Source organism: Primulina eburnea, chromosome 8 (assembly GCF_022965805.1).
Source record: "Primulina eburnea isolate SZY01 chromosome 8, ASM2296580v1, whole genome shotgun sequence".
Classification (NCBI taxonomy): Eukaryota; Viridiplantae; Streptophyta; class Magnoliopsida; order Lamiales; family Gesneriaceae; genus Primulina; species Primulina eburnea.
In genome coordinates this window covers 707524-727276 of record NC_133108.1, presented here as the reverse complement: position 1 = coordinate 727276, position 19753 = coordinate 707524, and the positions used below count along the sequence as shown (strand labels likewise).

Sequence of the window (19753 nt, the reverse complement as noted above, 5' to 3'; positions counted from 1 at the left end):
TAATCTTTATGCATGCGGAAATTGTGCCCCTGCTAGTTCGAATTATGCTCTTTTTGTTTTTTCATTTTTACCATGTGATGTGATGCATGATAAAATATGCACCGTACACTGTGTATTGTGAAACAATAATCAAGTTTCGTGGTCACATGCTCACACTTTACCTCTATGGCCACGTTACGTTTCTTGTGCATTATTTTACAAACATCACGAATCTGAATCAAATAACATGATTATCGGACCCACGAAGTCCAAATGTCCAACCCGCATGTCTCGCAACAAAAATACACAAGATGAGAGAAACAAGGAATGCATGAAAATCTTTGACTTTCCCTTTTCCTCTCTTTCCCATTACCCATTTATTTTATAGTTTCTCTGTGGCAGCAGATTATTTTCTTTTTCTTTTGTCAAAACCAATTGCAATGAAGCTGTTGTAGGGGTGTTTCTTTATTCCACCCCTTCAACATCTGCCCCATATGCTCATCTGGGTCCACCCAGAAATCTTGTGGTGTTGAAACCTTTTGATGGGTATTATTGGGTCATGGGTTGTGTCAGCTCAAAGAAGGCAAGATCTGATGAATCGCCTGCATTTGGTGCTTCATTTTCATCCTCAGCAAATGCGGTGCGACGCCGTAGGTGTGGACGTATTTCTGCCTCTGCTCCGTTGCATTCCCAGTCCGTATTCGGGCCGTTGGAGAAGATAAAGGAGGAGCCCGATAAGGATGATCTGGTGGAGGGCGAAAGCAAAGATAATGTGACGAATCAGCATTTTTTTATTGATTATTCGGGGCGTTTGCAACCGTTAAAGAGCGAGACCTCTTGTAAAAGGACTCCTTTTAGCATTAAATTTGGGAGGTGGGCGGAAGGAGAACAGCTGGCTGGGTGGCCACCTTGGCTCTCCGCTGTAGCTGGTGAAGCCATTGAGGGCTGGCTGCCCTTGAAATCGGACTCTTTTGAAAGATATGAAAAGGTAAAATTTACAGGGACGGACCCAAAACTTGAGGCACTTGAGGCAAGGGGGTGCAATATTAACTGTTAAGTAATTGATTGGTAAAGTTCACATTTTTGGATTAGAAAACTTACATTGCACACGTTTGTACATATATAGATTGGACAAGGAACTTACAGCCATGTTTACCAAGCACGGAACTTGGAAACTGGGAAGATGGTTGCTCTGAAGAAGGTGCGTTTCGACAATTTTCAACCTGACAGCGTAAGATTCATGGCACGCGAAATCTTGATTTTGCGCAAGCTTCATCATCCAAATGTCGTGAAACTGGAGGGTATAATTACTTCCAGATTATCCTATAGTTTGTACCTTGTTTTCGAGTATATGGAGCACGACCTTTCCGGGCTGTTATCCTGTCCCGACATCAAGTTCACTGCTTCACAGGTTCGTTCAGAACTCAAGCAACTTTGGTTTCTTGTGCGTTTTCAGAAAATGACACGTTTTTTTTTGGAGTTTTTTAGATCAAATGCTACATGAGACAGCTATTGAATGGAGTCAAGCATTGCCACTCACGAGGTATAATGCATCGAGATATCAAGTCATCCAATATCTTGATAAACAACGAAGGAATCTTGAAGATTGCAGATTTTGGTCTTGCAAATTTTCTTAAACCCGGAAACGAGCAACCTTTGACTAGTCGGGTGGTGACATTATGGTATCGTCCTCCTGAACTCCTTTTGGGGTCAACAAATTATGGGGAATCAGTGGATTTATGGAGTATAGGTTGTGTTTTTGCTGAACTTTTTAGTGGAAGGGCTATTCTTAAAGGAAGAACCGAGGTTAGTGGAATCGTTCTAATTGATGGGACATTCACTTGTACATCAAGAAAGTACAATTTTCTGTTTACGTGTTCAAGATTTGATTCAAGAAACTGGTGTTTTTAATCAATTTTTTTCATGCTTTTGCAGGTTGAACAGTTACATAAAATCTTCAAACTATGTGGTTCTCCAACGGAAGATTACTGGAAAAGGTGCAAACTTCCTCTTGCTGCAATGTTTAAGCCCCAGATTCCCTATGAAAGCACTCTTCGAGAAAGATGCAAAGAGTTTCCTAGAAACGCAGTTAGCCTTATAGAAACCTTACTTTCTATTGAACCCGACGAGCGTGGAACTACTACTTCTGCTCTAAATCATGAAGTAAGTTTTGTCAGAATTATCAGTTCGGTTTTTCTGTTATGGGGGATTCAAATCTTTTGGAACCTCAGCTTTAGGAATCTGATAGGATCATTTATGCCCGAATCTTGTTTCTTCTTTCAGTATTTCTATACAAAACCACGTGCATGTGATCCATCGAGCTTGCCTAGGTACCCACCGAACAAAGAGATTGATGCCAAATTTCGACAAGAATCAAAATGGTGAATTACACAATTTGTTCTTTTCAGAATCAGTGATATCCTTTTTTCTTTTCCATCATAAAATTTGACTAGAAATTAACAATAATCTTTAAATAGAGTTGCTTCTTTATGTTCATCAATTTCAAAGCTTCGATAAATAAACCTCCATTTTACCAGGAAGAAGGATGGTGTCCGAGCACTGGCACAATCTGGTTCAAGAAATCTTAGGAGAGTCCATAAAACTTCGCATGATTTCTACAAAGCTGTTCCGACCGAGGTCATCTTCCTCTCTCTGTCTTTTTTGTGTGCGTGAGCTGTTGATAGTAACGAGCCCATTAATTTTGCCGCATTTTTTCTTGTAGGGAGTGGAGGCCAACGTCCATACGGCTCAGAGAAAAAAAGGTAGAAACGTGTCCCAAATGGCATCCAATAAATCCTACGACACTATATCGGAGGCTTCAAAAATGACTCAAGAATCACAAGGATCCAACATCAATTCAGTCCCCGGGTATATAACATCTACGAACGGTTTTGAATGGGTTAAACGGCGAAAACGGGGGGCCGTAATTACAAGATCACATGTTTTTCCCAATTCAAGAAGTAAAAAAGTTGGGCCTTCGGAACCATCAAGTGTGTTGCATGTTCACGATACTGTGAACTCAGATCGGCAAGAAAATGACAAGTTTTCAGGCAGGATCCAAGGTGATGAGGCCGCGATGAATGCCATTCTCGCAGAACCGATGCATTTTAGTGGGTCTGATTATTTCGATCCATCTAATATTTACGAGTCGAAGGGATTGCCAGTGGTGAGATGATTAGATTTATCATTTCATCAGCATCAGGAGAGACATAAACAAATGATTTCATTCTCTGAATTTGAATAGGATTATGGCCATAAGAAGAAGAAGGGTAGTTTCTCAGGACCATTGCTGTATCAATCTCAAGAAACAGCTTCAAGGCAGTATGGTAGACATGGTCAAGTTCTTCACAGATCTCGCTTTTATGAAGGTAACAAAAATAAAAAATCAACCCAAGACTTGATCTCGATCTCAAAATAAAACAAAGTACCCTTGACGAATCTACCGTATTTTCTGCAGATTCGTGATGCAAACCTTCTCAGTTTGCTCAAGAATGCTGATTCAAAAAGTACCGCTGCAATTCGACTTTGTTTGCTTAACCGTTCATAAGACAAGCCACTCAAAATCTTGAGGTGCTAAGAAAATAAAGGTTATCAGCAACAAATTACTGGCGTAGTATGAAGAAGTTTTGAGTGAAGCAAATCCCAAATATAATTCAACAGAGGGATAATACTTCAGCCGTCGCTTTGATCAGCATTTTTTAGTTGTCTTTCAAATTTTAGATTTTCCTCCAGTTGCCATACTCTCTATGATGTTGCAGATGTTGTCTGTATTACATTTTGGTTCTTTTTTTCCGAAACGTGTTATTCATTTTCCAGTTAATTATAAATCACATTTTTTAGAAAATTATTACATGTCATGATTTACATCTATTGCTTGTTTTGTACTTGTGTATTTGAGTAAACGAGTAACCAACAAAATGGAACTTCATTTTAGAGATTTTGGAGGATTGGGTTGAATATTTTATACCAGATATTGTAATATTACTATCTTTAGAATTTCCGAGTCCACTTACTCACTGCAGAGATTTATTGTTTTGATGAAACCGGGGCAAAAAACACCATCTTGTTAATTTTTAACAAGTCGACATTAAATAAAACACAAAAAATCTTGTAAGACGGTCTTATGGATCGATAAATTTTTTATTTTTAAAGTGGACTTTTGAATATATATGTATTATTATATAAAAGATTTGGCACACTTATTTTCTTTTTAAGTGAGCATGATATATTTCGAAAACAAATTAAATATGACTTTGAAAATTCGATCGGCATGATATATTTAATTTCTTTTTGGTATGAAATCCCTTGAATTATTCGTTTTTCGATATCAGTTATAATATTTGAAAGCATGTTGAATTATTTGAAATGCACTGTAATGATTTGATTTAGAAATGGTAAAGGAAATTCCGAACTTTGATATGCTTTGTTTAGGCCCTGATGCGGTGGGTTATAATAACCGTTCCTTTGGCCTCGCCCCTTAGAGGAGTAACATATAGGGGACTGATCAGTAAAAACCATAGAAAATGAGATGATTTTCAGTGCTATATTCGTATTTGTGTTAGTAGTTGATTCAACATGCTTAATATTGAGATTCGATAATTTATTCGTATGTATATCCTCGATATTTGTTATGCACGATCGGCCCCCACTTGCTGAGTATTTCCCAAAATACTCACCCCTTACTTCATTCCCACCCAGATAAGAAAGAAGAGCAAATGGATGAAGATGAGCAAGAGCAAATTTTGGGGATGGTAGGAGATCTCGAGTTATTCCAGAAGTTTTAAAGCTTAGTTTATGTTTATCGCTTCCGCATATTTTTATTTAAGTTGTAAAGACGATGATTTTATGAATAATAGACTGGTTTTGGTTTATACTGTGCTACGAGGCTTGTTGTTTTCCAGGTTGTAAAACAACGCCGATGTCGACTAACCCCGGTCTGGGGGCGTGACAGTACAACGGTTTTGTAATGAAACAGAGATAATTTTCTTAGCTCAATTCATTTTGATCCCACTTCTTGACATGGTATCAGAGCCTCCGGGATCGATCCTGGAGCGCCATTTTTCGTTTCAATTGTTCGATTGAGCAGCTCTTGAAGCAATTCTTATCTGTTCCTTTTCCGCGATCCGATGGCAGCTACTTCCAATTTCAATGATCCACTGTATATCCATCCCTCTGATACTCCAGGGACAAATCTGGTGAATGATCAATTGATTGGTGTGGAAAATTATGGCGTTTGGAGCAGAGCTATGTTGATCGCACTGCGAGCCAAGAACAAAATTGCTTTAATCGATGGGAGCTGTCGGCGAACACCAGCAGGGAGTCAGAACTTCCTTCAATGGGAAAGATGCAATGCGCTTGTGCTGTCATGGATCATGAACGCGGTCTCGAAAGAGATTTTTGGTGGAATAATCTACGCATCAGATGCTTCGGGAGTTTGGACAGATCTGAAAGAGCAGTTCAATAAGATTAATGGGTCGAGAATTTTTTCATTGCACAGAGAAATTGGGCGACACACACAAGGTAACATTACTATCTCCACATATTTTTGCAAACTTAAGCAGCTCTGGGATGAATACTCAGCTCTTGTGGTTCTGCCTTCGTGTGAATGTGATACCGCTAGGAAATATCTGGATCTTGATCAACAACAGAAAGTTCTTCAATTCCTAATGGGGCTCAACGACAGCTATATGAATATAAGGAGTCAGATTTTGATGATGAGTCCATTACCTACGGTTGGCCAAGCCTTTTCACTATTGTCTCAAGAGGAATCTCACCGAACGTTGTCTTCAGTTGAAGATCCTGTAGCAGCCTTTTACCCTAATCAGACTAGAGAAGGCTATACAGTAAAAGCAAGACCATACCTGAGTTGTGAACATTGTAGAAAGAGTGGTCATACCAAAGAGAATTGCTATAAACTTGTAGGTTATCCCCCATGGCACAATTTGTACAAAGCCCCAACTAAGGGACTGAACAAGCCAGGTTACAGGGATAATTGGAAAGGCAGAAAAATATCAGGAGATGCTAATCTTGTAGAAGAAAAAACCACTGATGCACAACCTAAACCATCGACTGGGACCCCATCCCTTTTCACTCCTGGCCAATATGCTGAAATCTTGAAGCTTTTGGGCAGCAGCAATGTACAGGATGAATGTGCACCAACAGTCAATATGGCAGGTACTACCCTAAATAATACCATCTCAGGATGGATAATTGACACCGGAGCTAATGAGCACATGATTGGTGATCCCTCTCTATTGATGTGCTCAAAATCTGTGGGAGGTTCCAATGGCACAGTAAGACTGCCAGATGGTAATAGAACTAGAGTTGATAAAATTGGTTCAGTCTCTCTGACCAGTTCTATTTTGCTCAAACATGTTCTCTATGTCCCCCACTTTCCATTCAATCTTCTCTCAGTCTCCAAGTTGACAAGAACCCATAGTTGTTTTGTTGCATTTTATCCTCATTTTTGCATATTTCAGGACCTCAAGACTGGGAGAATAATGGGGATTGGTAGGGAGAGGCATGGACTTTATCATTTCACTGCATCAGTGCCCAAGTCAACACGCAAGGATAGTTTCATTTTTCCCTCTTTTACACCTGGACATGGTGAACTGTATTCATGTTCAGTAACTGAATCTTGTAAGCATGTGAATATTGATACTTGGCATAAGAGATTAGGACATATGTCCATATCAAGAATGCAATTGTTGCCTTTTGTACAGAAAAGTGATTCCTTATCTCATTGCTCCGTGTGTCCTGTTTCAAAACAAAGTAGATTGAAGTTTCCATGTGTTAGTTCATCTCAATCTTTATCAGCTTTTCAATTAATTCACATGGACATTTGGGGTCCGTTTCACACCCCCACCTATAATGGTGAGAATTATTTCCTTACAATTGTTGATGACTTCACCCGAGGCACATGGGTTTATCTCATGCAATCCAAGATGGATGTGCTTAGGATGATTAGGTTGTTCTTTACTATGGTAGATAATCAGTTTTCACAAAAAATCCGAGCCATCAGAACAGACAATGCAACTGATTTCTTCAAGAGTGAATGCCAGCTGTTTTTTTCTTCTTTGGGATTGATGCACTATAGCTCATGCCCTTATACACCACAACAAAACGGAACAGTGGAGAGGAAGCATAGACACATTCTTGATGTAGCGCGGGCACTTCGCTTTCAATCTTCCATACCACTTAAATATTGGGGAGATTGTGTATTAACAGCTGTATATTTGATTAATAGGGCTCCTACACCGCTGCTAAAAAACAAATCTCCTTTTGAACTGCTATTTCATAAGGCACCTTCATTGACCAATCTAAGAGTCTTTGGTTGCTTGTGTTATGCTTCAGCTCTACCAATAGGTCACAAGTTCTCACCTCGTGCTGTGCCGTGTGTCTTCATCGGATACTCCAATGTTCAAAAAGGATATAAGCTCCTCAATCTCCAGTCCCGGAAGACCTTGATCTCCAGAGACGTGGTTTTTCATGAACACATATTTCCCGTTTGATGTAACTGATCAAACTAGTTCTATTTTTGATCCACCACCTCCTATGATGGACACCTCATCCATTGATGAGAGGCCATCTACTGTCCCACTTACAAGTGATTCACCAACATCTGCTGCTACTGATGAAGGGCCATCTACTGTCCTGCCTACAGATGGATGTTTCATGAATACATCTTCTGATGTTCCATTGCGGAAGTCAACCAGAACTAAGATTCCTCCAGTTTGGACAAAAGATTATTCTTGTTCATTTACTCATAATCAGGGTCTTACCAGCTGTATTTACCCTATGACCAATTATATCACCTATGATCATTTTTCCACCTCACATCAGAATTTTTTGGCAGCCATGTCCTCAGTAAGAGAGCCACATTTCTACCATGAGGCAGCTGCCGATGACAAATGGTGTGCTGCCATGAGTGATGAACTTGAAGCTCTTGAGAGGAATCACACATGGGACATTGTGACTCTGCCACCAGGAGTCAAACCCATTGGATGCAGGTGGGTATACAAAGTTAAGCTTAAACCCGATGGTAATGTTGAAAGGTTTAAAGCACGTTTAGTAGCAAAGGGGTACACGCAACAACCAGGTATTGATTTCCATGACACTTTTTCTCCCACCGCAAAGATTGTGACAATTAGATGTCTCCTAACTGCGGCAGTAAATTGTAATTGGCCCCTTTTTCAAATAGATGTCACCAATGCGTTCCTTTAAGGAGATTTAGATGAGGACATTTACATGGATCTTCCAGAAGGCTACAAAGTTCAAAAGGAAAACAAAGTTTGTAAGCTGAGAAAGTCGTTGTATGGTTTGAAGCAAGCTTCTCGCCAATGGAACGTGAAGTTTTCGAATGTTATGATGGAGGGTGGTTATTGTCAGTTCCAACATGATCACTCCTTGTTCTTCAAGCGTGATGATACTTCACTTACCTTGCTTGTAGTGTATGTTGATGACATTGTCATTACTGGAAGTTGTACAGCGGCAATTACAAGTTTTAAAAAGTTTCTTCACTCCAAACTTCAGCTTAAGGACCTTGGGCACCTCAAATACTTTCTAGGCATTGAAGTAGCACGTTCAAAAAAGGGCATCTATCTTAATCAAAGAAAGTACGCATTAGAGCTCATTGCTGATACAGGGGTGTTAGGGGCCAAGCCATTTGATACACCAATGGAGCAAAACAAGAAGCTCACTAGCCATGAGCTTGATTCTGTTCTGCAGCAAAGTCAGGGCAGTGTTTCGGTCGATATTTTGCTGGTAGATCCAAGTGAATATCAGCGATTGGTTGGTAGATTGATATACCTAACCATAACTCGACCGGACATATGTTATGCAGTACAATCTTTGAGTCAATTCATGCATGCACCAAAGACGTCTCACTTCGATGCAGCCATTCGAGTTGTGAAGTATGTTAAAAGAAATCCTGGTCAAGGCATTCAGTTGACACCCTCTACTTCTATGTCCCTTATAGCTTATTGTGATTCAGATTGGGCTGCATGCTCCATTACTCGTCGCTCTGTCACTGGTTATTGCATCAAGCTAGGAACTTCGCTCTTATCCTGGAAATCCAAGAAGCAAAACACGGTTTCGCGATCATCTGCGGAAGCTGAATACCGTGCCATGGCGACCACTACATGCGAAGTTATTTGGATTACTGGGATTTTACGTGACATGGGAGTTAACATTCGTGGTCCTACGACATTATTTTGTGATAATATGGCTGCCATACATATTACTGCTAATCCAGTGTATCATGAACGGACAAAACACATAGAAATAGATTGTCACCTAGTTCGTGAAAGGATCAAAGACGGCCTCATATGCACTCAATACATCCCTACTCACCAACAACTTGGAGATATTTTCACCAAAAGTTTGGGAAGGACTCAACATGCTTACTTGCTTAAGCTTCTGGGAGTTTGTGATTTACATCAGCCTTAAAAGAAGCATCTCACCTTGCTGGACAAATCAAAACGTTCAAGCTTGTTGTTCACACCTACATCAAGCTTGAGGGGGAATGTTAATTGTACATGGTTTCACGTTTTCTTCCTTATTAGATGATTCGAAACACGCTTCTTAGTTTCTTACCAAAATTGTGTATAAAAGAACACGATACAACGGTTTTGTAATGAAACAGAGATAATTTTTCTTAGCTCAATTCATTTTGATCCCACTTCTTGACAGTTCCCAACATGATAAAAGTCATGTTGAGGGCGAGAAAGAACATGCTTCTCATTATAGGCATGCAGAAGTTTTCTTTCAGTCGAACACGAGACCAGATCTTCTGGATTTACCACACCAACCATAAGTTTTAGCCTTTCTCTGAATGGGACTGTCGACTCTTTCGCAAATCCTCTAATCTTTTCCATATCATCATCCACTAATCTCTGCAGTGAAAAGAATAAAAAACTTCCGATAAACAATTGAATAGCTGAAAATGCTCGATCCTACAATCACCAATAGAGCATGTATATTTTGCATGAGTACACACTTGAATAAGCACATGTATAGAGAGTGGGGTTGGGGTGGGCTACTGCTGAAACTTAAAACTCATAGCATATTTACCTTGATCATGTCTTGAAACTGTGGAGATATGTCTTTCTCAAAACTCTCGGAAAGTTTAAAATACAGTACAAGGCTCAAGCCCTCCCCATTGGCATCACCAAGAAACATTGGCACCGGATAGGTGGGCAGCTGCCATGAATTAGAAACAACCCAAGCCCAAGTCAGATTGCAAAATTTTTGTTCTAATAAATTGTTGCCTCGAGGCACATCTCCAGCGCCATGAAAACCTAGGACGTTAGAATATCGGGCAAAATCACCTGAATGTTGACAATTAGAAGTCGAGGAAGTTTTGTGTCTGCTTTTATGGAAGGAAGATCAAGGTGTTGTGCAATGTGGTTTATCCTTCTCGAAGACGTAAACAAATCAACACCAATTGGAGTGTATGGACTCATATTGGGTGCATTGAATTTCTTCTTATCCCTGCAAATAGTAAATTGTCAAGGAAGGGACAATGTCGATGCCCGAAATTCTTTCATGTTCATAACAACATACTTGAAGTAGTTTTCTCCATGTAGCTTAAAAGTTGAAGGCTCGATCTCAGACCAACTTCCAGAAGTTGGCTTTTCTTCTTTACAACATGGAATCATAAGTGCCACTCTTGAACGATACAAGTACTTTGTTGATGCACCTAGATCAACAAAAAATCACGTCAGTCGTATAAGATTACACTGTAAAGAAACGGGATTATTTTTTGTTATTGACACTGTTAGAAACTACTTCCAAAAGCAGAACTCATAGGAAATCGAGCATCACTAGATTCGAAATTCTAACCTCCCGCTTCAATATTATTCTTAATCAATAATTTAAACTTCAACAAACCCAGTCAAAATATACTTACAAAAGTCATTGGTGTCTTCTCCATCAACAGATGTTCTCGTAACAGAGAGCCTAATAACAGTTGATTTCTTTCTACCGGAGCTCAAGTCGAGGTGGATCATGTCGTTAAAACTTACAGAATGAGCTAACCGAGGCAAGACTGACTTCAATAATCTATCTATACATTTCTCTTCGTACTCGTTCTTCTCATCTTTCACAACCTTGAAACTTTTATGGGCACGATCTAAATTTTTCTTCCTTTTCATACCAGACTCGTCACTCTTCAATAAACCAAGAAGTTCTTTTCCATAGATATTTACAAGGTTATACTCATTTGGCTCCTTCATTCCCTCTTTGCTCAAGTCTATTTTTAGGAATCTTTCATGGTACTCTGTGGAGGTGCGCTTACTGTTCACAAAACACGATGAAGTTTCACATTGAAGCACTTGTCCATTGGAGACACTAGGAAAAAATATCTAAAGAAGAGAAAACAGCTTGGAGTTAACAAATAAGGTGTTATTCTATCAAATTTAGTAACAAACATATGATTGGTTGTTCATGCCAGCAGCTTAAGGAAAGCTTGTTAAATCATTCTTTTTCTTAACAGAGAAAATAGTTTGATGTTGTTCACCTCCATGTACACTGCTAAAGTCGTCATCCGAGTCAGACTCTAGTAAGCTGAGTGTGTCAAACCACTGATCATCCTGAACAAAACCTATAAAAGCATAAATCTTCCATTATTCCAATTTTTCAGGATTGTGCATTTAATGAAGTCTGAAAGTTCAATCAAGATTCCTACAGACTACTCGGTAAAATCAAGATGAGGATGTGGGAAAGATTACCGTTAATTTATGCCATCACAGCTTGTAAGACGAGAGAAAATTATGATCCAAACATTCGACTCGGTCAACTTAACCGAAAACCTGAGTTTAAGAAGATTAGAAGACATGCATACCATCAGCATCAATTTGGCTATGGTGCCACTGAAACTGAGTGAGGTGGAATGTGGAGTTTGAGACCTCAGATCTTCTGCAGGTCGTAGTTGTGTGGACAAACTCACTTACAGAAAAATCTGAAACTCTAGCACCAGCATTGCTTTTTCTTTTTACGTTTCCATCTGTAGCTGAATTCAAACGATGCCTTTTGCAGCGCCCACGGCGTTTCTTTCTTACTTTAACAGCTCTCAACGGTGCACTTGTTATAGCTTGTGAGGAGACACAACTGCCCATAACCGTATATCAGCCTCGTATCTCTACAACAAAATAGAAGATAATAAATATGTCTATACGTCCTAAGCAGCTGCAAACCCAGAAAATCGGGTTCATTTTAGTTAGAGGAACGGAAGTAGCATTTTTATAAACACACGAATAAAATTTCAAACCTTTTTCAATTATCCCTGCCTGGCCCTTTCTCACTTTCTTTGTACAACTGCCAGCAAATGTAAATTTATATTCCTTGGCCTTTCTGGATCAGAATATGCATATCATAGCTTTCTCTGGTGGGCTCCCCTTTGCTAATCATTTCAGAAAGTAATGAATCCTACAAAATTGTACACTCCAGTCTCCTTCACACCTTCATGAGAGAAACCATTTAAATTGCCTGTTTCAAAGCTTTCCAGGGGAAGGGGAAATGTCTTGAATCAACGAATTACTGAGGAGTACTCATCTCGTTCAATCACGTTTTGTGGTCTCCCCAGTTGATGAGATCTCGCTGAAATGGGCGAGCCGGGTAAGGAGCTCCAACGGATCAGATCAACAATTTATAATGATTGGGAATTTGAGCAAAGTAGATGGCTTCGATCGTGGCCTGCAAACAATGAAAAGAACTCGTGAATGGGCGCCGGAGGGGTGTCTCCGGCGCCCACTCCGATGCTTAAGTCAGCAGGTGAAGATGATAACCAGTGTAGCTTTTAGAGAAATAAAGACTACTGGTGTAAATATGTGTGTTAACATATTTGTGTGTCAATACTCAGGATTCAGTCCCCTTTTAAATGAGAAACATACCTGCCATTTATAGTAGGAGAAGTAATGATGATTACCTCGACTTGCGTGTACACCTACAACTCATAGCCTTTGATGTTGACTTCCTGTCAAGCCATCCTACTTCTGATAGCTTCTATGACACGCCAAACCCCTGTAGTTCTGACAGATAAGACTGCCCATACCGATACACTCGAGTATGGTGCGCTTCTCGAGGTAGCCCGAATAGAAAGTTCCCGGGAGCTTGCATAAGAGCCCGAGCTTCTGGTTGCCCGGAGTGAGTAGAGCCCAGACATCTCCTTGCCCGGCTGCTGAAGAAGATGACCTCGATTATAGTGCATAGACACTGTTCGGGTCTTGTGGAGAACCCTGGTCACCCTGGTCGGGCTGGAGAACCCTGGTTACCCTAGTCGGGCTCTGGTTACCCTGGTCGGGCTGGAGAACCCTGGTTACCCTGGTCGGCCTGGTTACCCTGGTCGGGCTGGAGAACCCTGGTTACCCTGGTCGGGCCCTGGTTACCTTGGTCGGGCTGGAGAACCCTGGTCGCCCTGGAGAACCCTGGTCAAATTTTACCCATGCTCTACTCTTCCCAGCAATTTTGGAATTTGACTCGTGTAAGTTCTCTTTCCGCCCGAGTCTAAGAATGACCCGAGCTCTTTCCAAGGTATCACCAGTCCTCACTGTTTATCTAATATTAATTTAACTCAAATTTTAGATAATTAAATAATTAATTAATTATACTTATTATAGTCAACTCTCACGCATTTTTATGAAATGTTGTGGCACGAAAACGCTGTCGTATCAGACAACGAAGTTGAAATTTCTATTTACTTTCCCCAAATCTCCAGGTTCTTCTTCTAATCTTCTCCATCTAAAATTTGTTTGGTTAGGTCTCAGGTGCAAGATCCTTGACTTCCACTCAAACATCCGATTGGGGGTTCTGATTTCGTCAAACGATGAGCCAGGTTTTCGACGGTTACGAGCGCCAATACTGCGAGATATCTGCTAATTTGTCGAGGAAGTGCTCGTCGACCGCCGTTCTTGATGGAGGTCAGCTTGAGCCCTATATTTATTTACCCATTAATAAACGATGATTTAGTGTTTGCTTTATTTGGTGCCCGTTTAGATTTGGTTATTGCTTGTTGTATGTTGTTAGTTGCGGAAATATTATTATGCGATGAGCTGTGATTCGTGATACACGATGATTGCGGTTCTATTTCTAGCCTACGATTTTAGAGGAATGGTAACTTGATTTCTTTTTCCTGTAACTTGGCCTGGAGCATGTAGGATCAGTTCTCGACGTTTATAAATTATTGCCCATTGTTAGAATACGATGCAAAGAGACGTTCTTTCGGAAACGATGGTCTTTTAGGCCGGGATAGATTCTTTGTTTAGAAACTCTGGTATTTTTAGTTTGACTTCTATGCAAACTCTTCATTTCCAGCAATGGAAGCCTTGTCTCTACTTGTTTTATGCGATAACTATTTGTGTATCATATCAAATGACACACCATTTTATGTGTGTTTATTTTCTGATGTGCGGTGTTACTAGTGTTAGTAACTTCTTCATCTCTATGATGTTCATCACATCAACATGTTTATGGATGCTTGCTTCAAGTGATGTTTTTACCATATGATTCTTTAAGTACTGAAACATAAGCTGAATGGTATAGCAGTAGATGATTTTTTTCTCTCCGTATATGCTTCTTTTTCTGCTGTTTTTACAGTATTTGAGAATTTTATGTATGCTCTTGTGAGTCTCCCTGGGATAGCTGTTATCAGAATATTATACATTTGCAGAACAAAGGAAGCAAAAAATTTTGGAAATAAAAACAGGACTGGATGAGGCCGATTCTTTGGTACTCCTTAACCCGTTATCTAAACTATTTGCTTCCTTTAGTTTTTCTTGCAATTTTTTCCTGAGACTGGATTGACAATGTTTCAGATCCGTAAGATGGATCTAGAGGCCCGTGGTTTGCAACCAAATGTGAAGGCAGTTCTTCTTGCAAAGCTAAGAGAATTTAAATCTGATTTGAACAATTTGAAAAGTGAAGTAAAACGAATTGCTTCAACGAACTTGAACCAGGCTGCTCGAGATGAGCTGCTGGAGGCAGGGATGGCTGATACATTGACGGTATGTTTATGCCTATAAGTATGCCATTACCCAGTTTTTCTGTTCATTTTGACCTTTCAGAGTTCCCCTCCTTCTCAACACATAATTTGTCAAACTGAATTTTCGAAGAAAAAGTGCTTAGCCCACTTGGTCATGGATGTGTCTCAGTTTCTTTAGGGAACCGAGAAATTGTATTTTTTTCCTGCTGTGGCTCTCTGTTTGATGATTTCGTATACGTCTCTACTTTGACTTTGTGGACGAATTTGGCCCGAACAACACTTCACTCTTCACTTAATTATGTAAATAGAACTTGAAATTCCTTTGAAAAAGAAATTCTTAAATTTGTAATAAATCATAACGGGATCAAGCTCTACTCTTTTGTTTTGCTATAATGGAGATGTGCATACTCTCATGTTGATGGTCACAGGCTTCAGCAAATCAAAGGGGAAGACTGATGATGTCAACTGAAAGACTGGACAATTCCAGCAACAGGATCCAAGACAGTAGAAGGGTGATGTTGGAGACAGAAGAGCTTGGTGTATCTCTTCTTCATGATTTACATGGACAGCGGCAGGCTCTCTTACATTCTAATGATACGGTATTACTTTTTCATTTGCTAATGTTAAGATGCAGTTTTTTGCTGTAATTGTTCGGTAGGATAGTAATTTATTGTGCCTGGGTTCCTATTTGATTTGCTCTTGTCCTCATCTCGCTTGAGCAAGGCCTGAAATCCCCATTCCATTTTCTGCACATAGTTGCTTCTGCCTGAAATATCTAATTCCCTGCTAGTGACGCTGAAGGTATGGGGCTTTTAAGTGTTGAATGGATTTAAGTAACATTGACCTTTTCTCATTCAGATGTATGGCGTGGATGACAATATAAGCAGGAGCAAGAAGATTATGACCAACATATCTAGGAGGATGGACCGAAACAAGTGGATTATTGGTTCTGTAATCACAGTACTAGTTATTGCTATTGCCGTGGTTTTGTATTTCAAACTTTCCAAGTGACCCAGATCACATACTTTTCTTGGAGTCGCGAAGTATATATGCGAGTTTCTTTTTAGTTTATCTTGCCATAATTCAACTACTCGAGAGTTTGAATGCGTTTGCTTGATGTGTTGCTCTTTGTTGTCGATGAATTTGTTTGTATCTTTGGTGTGATGCTACCATGAAACTATTCAACGAACTGTAATTTGTATTGCGTTGTATATTCAAACTTGGGGCTGAATTATCACTTTTGTAAGATTTGTTGCCTCTTTTAAGATTTGTTTTGGCAAAAAATAAAAAATTTAATGTTGCCATTTTTAATATCTATATTCGTAATAGACATATGCATTGCACGTGGATACTCATAATTTATTTATAATTAATGGATCATACAGTTATAAAATATTTATAATAATTTGCTCTTGAATTTATTTCCTTGAACCGCGTGGATTGATTTTTATCTAATGTATTAAATGTAGCACTTAATTGAAAAAATGGCGTTGTATAATTCATATTTCAAGTAAATTGTAAGGTGCTAGCACCAATTTTAAAATTATCTTGACTTATGATGTGAAGAATTCCAAGTCCGATCCTATGTTTAAGTTCATTCTACGGCATTAACCACAATTTTTTTGCTTGTAGAATTTATGATTGTTACTGAATTCTAAATATAATTAATAAATACATTTTGAACTCGGGTTTTTAGAAAAATTATATTTTTGTTCATGTAACTTGAACGTTTCACGTCAGCTTTTGCATTTGCGTAATTGCATGTTTGTTTGACTAAAATCTTCTAGAGATGTTTGATAACAAGCATACATTAAATCCATCGCAAATCGCAAATGATACATAGAGTGGTCAGCATCAAACACTATGCATAAAAAAAGAAGCCAAACCTTTACGACTATTACTGATATACATCTGAAAACTAATGTTGGTGATGGACTTGGCTGGATCCCTGTCGCCTAGTGGATGGTGAAGTTTGGCCCGGGGGTGACCCATGCAAGACAAATTTTATTTTTATTTTTAAATCTTTTTATGGCCAACCTCAAATATATTTAGAGAATAAAAATATAAAATAACATTATTCTTTATCAAAATTTCACATAGGGGCTACACTTTCCTTTTTTTTTTTGTTGAAGAAATGGGAGCTATACTTTAAAATAGAAGAAATGTTGACCAACAATTTATTTGGAGAGTCATTGTATCATACAGGAAATACAACAACGTCGTCAAAGTCGCCGTCGGCACTGGCCACCAACTGCATGGAATATGATATCATTTCTTAGCTTCCAATTGCTCCAGACCGTGCGTTGCTACATGACTCGAGGAACACTATTGCTGTATTGAATATTAATCTTCTAACTTAAATTCTGCTTTCGATGGCAATGCAATCCCTGACAGAGAAGAAAAGAAGCTGATGCAGCCGCCAATATAATTCATTATACGTCTTTAATTATGTGTATACGCGCGCTCGTCTGTCTATAATCTATATAATATATATGATTAGATAATATATTATAATATCTTAGGTACCTACAATACTAACATGAAGTGCTGAAGATTCAGTGAACAAATGCAAAATCTTGAAAGAAGAATTTTCTAGGTTTAGGTACATGTAAATTGTAATGGATACAATTCAATGAACATGATACTAAGGCTGCGTTTGGTTGGAAGGATAGGATAAACAAATGATTAGTACGTAAATGATAAAGAAAATGATTGTGGTAGGATTGTAATATATGGTGTAAAATAATATTATGTTTGGTAAGATTTTTAAGTGTAGGATAATTTTGAATTTATTGATGAAAAACGAAATTGCCCTTCCTCTTCGCGACGGCGACAGTGGTGGCGGCGGCCGGCGGCCGGGCGGAAATGGTATGCCGGAAAAGGTCGGCGGGTGAGGTGGCCGGAAACGATTGCCGGAAAATTACCGACGGATTACGAAAAACCGTCGCTAATAGCGACGGTTTTTGAAAAACAGTCGCCGATCTTCGGCGACGGTTTGTCTCAAACCGTCGCTATTAGCGACGGTTTTTTACAAACCGTTGCTAATTGGCTGTCGTCAGGTGTTCGACCGGCGGTCGGCAGTTCGTCGCCTGTCGGTCGGTGGTCGGCCGCGGGCGGCGGTCCGTCGGTGGTCGGCCGGCGGCGGTCGTGGAGGCGGCGGTGGTGGCGGGAAGTGGTGGTGAGTTTGAATTTAGGAGAAGGGTAAAATTGGAAAAATAGGAGGTATTAAGAGTGAGATAAATAATCCTAGGAGGTGAGGAGGTATTATTTTAACCTACCTAATATAACTTAATCATACCTAGGAGGGATAAGGTAGGTTTATTTAAAAATGAACCAAACGCTTGATTGGGCTGGATAATTTAGTCTATCCCAGCTAATCCTTCAAACCAAACGGGGCGTAAGAATTAATTAGCTGGCTGTCTTGCATGTGTTTTTGCTGCAAGAAAAGCGTGGAATTCGTACAGGTCTCGTTGGCATGCACCCTAGCTAAATATACAGACAGTGGTAAATGGATGTATATCCATGGGAAAAATTAATTAAATTTATTGGTAACTAACACATGTTGTCTACCCTCCAACAGTTGTGCTGTCTGCAGTTCATGATGAACGGTCACGTGGGATCAAAGTATATATTATTCGATCAAAAATATAATGTTCAAGAAGTTAAAATATATATAATATACGTAATGATACGATATTTTTTTTTATTTAGTTGTTAGAAGATAGACGAGAGCTCGAAAAAAAAGTGATGTCACAAATCACTTGCTTTGAAATTTTGTTGAAAACCCTTCTGATGTTGAAAGCATCAATTACTTGGTGCAAGAGAAGCTTACCCGTCTTCATGAGATAAATTTAATACCTGCAAAATGCAAATAAAACCATGAAACATTAACAACTACACATTCATCAAAAAATCTAGCATGAGACGAACTAGGTAGAAATATAGCCATGAATAACTTGCCGGACAGAATAAATAAACATAAAATTCACCGGCAAGTCATCCTTGGCTGTACCTCCTAACCTAATTGCCTCATGCAAGACTTGAGATGAAAAAAACGTGTAAAAGAAATCAAAATGTATCATTTCCCCAATCCAATTGTGTCCTAAAACGAAGACCGGATGATTGAAAGGATTTCTTTCCCAAAAAAGAGCAAAACACTCTGCGTTGCATTGATGAGAAGTCACATATATACTTGCAAAAATACAAATTAGAGGGGTTGTATCTATGAAGCATAGTAGAAGAAAGGAAGCACCGATTGGTGAAATGTTGCAGATGTGGAACAAATGGGGCTTGGTGTTACGTGGAGAACGCAGCGTTGGTTGATAAATAAATGGAAATGGGAAGGTTTTTAATAAATGCGGCTTTGATTTTCGACAGTGGGAGTAGCTAGCGTGCTGTTCCTGATTGTTATTACCCAATGGGGAAAGGACAAAGATTGGGGGTAATATTTGAATCTATATGTTTATGGTGTAAGATACCAAAAAAACAATTTTTTTTTTTTTTTGTAAATTGTAATGTTATATCTATTTGGTTATTACCTTTTATTTTATTATATCTAGTGTTTAACGCATGTAAATGTTTTATAAGTTTCTTATCTGACTCGAGGAATTATTACACATACTCGTGGACGTACAAACGTATAAAATGGGAGGAGAAAATTTCAGATTTAGTGCAAAAATTCAAAATAAAATGCTTTCAGTGTAAACGCGCCAGGATTTTTATTTTTGCATCTCTGGTTATTGTATGGGTTAGATTTGACTATGCAATGTGCAGCAATTAAGGCAGGGCAGGGATTCG

The 19753-nt window shown here is 39.2% G+C and overlaps 3 protein-coding genes across 3 annotated transcripts; 2 read left to right on the top strand and 1 right to left on the bottom strand.

The window, feature by feature from the left end:
* Positions 1–158: 158 nt before the first annotated feature.
* LOC140838161 (cyclin-dependent kinase C-2 C-like) lies at positions 159–3834 on the top strand. Its single transcript, XM_073204271.1, has 9 exons — positions 159–967; positions 1106–1390; positions 1468–1785; positions 1915–2142; positions 2263–2360; positions 2517–2616; positions 2702–3145; positions 3224–3347; positions 3437–3834. Exons 1-9 carry the CDS (start codon positions 539–541, stop codon positions 3442–3444), a joined length of 2034 nt encoding a protein of 677 aa, XP_073060372.1. The 5' UTR covers positions 159–538; the 3' UTR covers positions 3445–3834.
* Positions 3835–9644: 5810 nt separating this feature from the next.
* On the bottom strand, positions 9645–12470 carry LOC140837872 (uncharacterized). Its single transcript, XM_073203959.1, has 8 exons — positions 12248–12470; positions 11822–12118; positions 11498–11581; positions 10889–11342; positions 10543–10678; positions 10308–10470; positions 10051–10179; positions 9645–9872 (listed from the first exon to the last, which is right to left on the bottom strand). Exons 3-8 carry the CDS (start codon positions 11522–11524, stop codon positions 9645–9647), a joined length of 1137 nt encoding a protein of 378 aa, XP_073060060.1. The 5' UTR covers positions 11525–11581; positions 11822–12118; positions 12248–12470.
* Positions 12471–13644: 1174 nt separating this feature from the next.
* Positions 13645–16269, top strand: LOC140838160 (vesicle transport v-SNARE 11-like). Its single transcript, XM_073204269.1, has 5 exons — positions 13645–13895; positions 14645–14703; positions 14790–14978; positions 15385–15555; positions 15815–16269. Exons 1-5 carry the CDS (start codon positions 13802–13804, stop codon positions 15965–15967), a joined length of 666 nt encoding a protein of 221 aa, XP_073060370.1. The 5' UTR covers positions 13645–13801; the 3' UTR covers positions 15968–16269.
* Positions 16270–19753: the final 3484 nt, after the last annotated feature.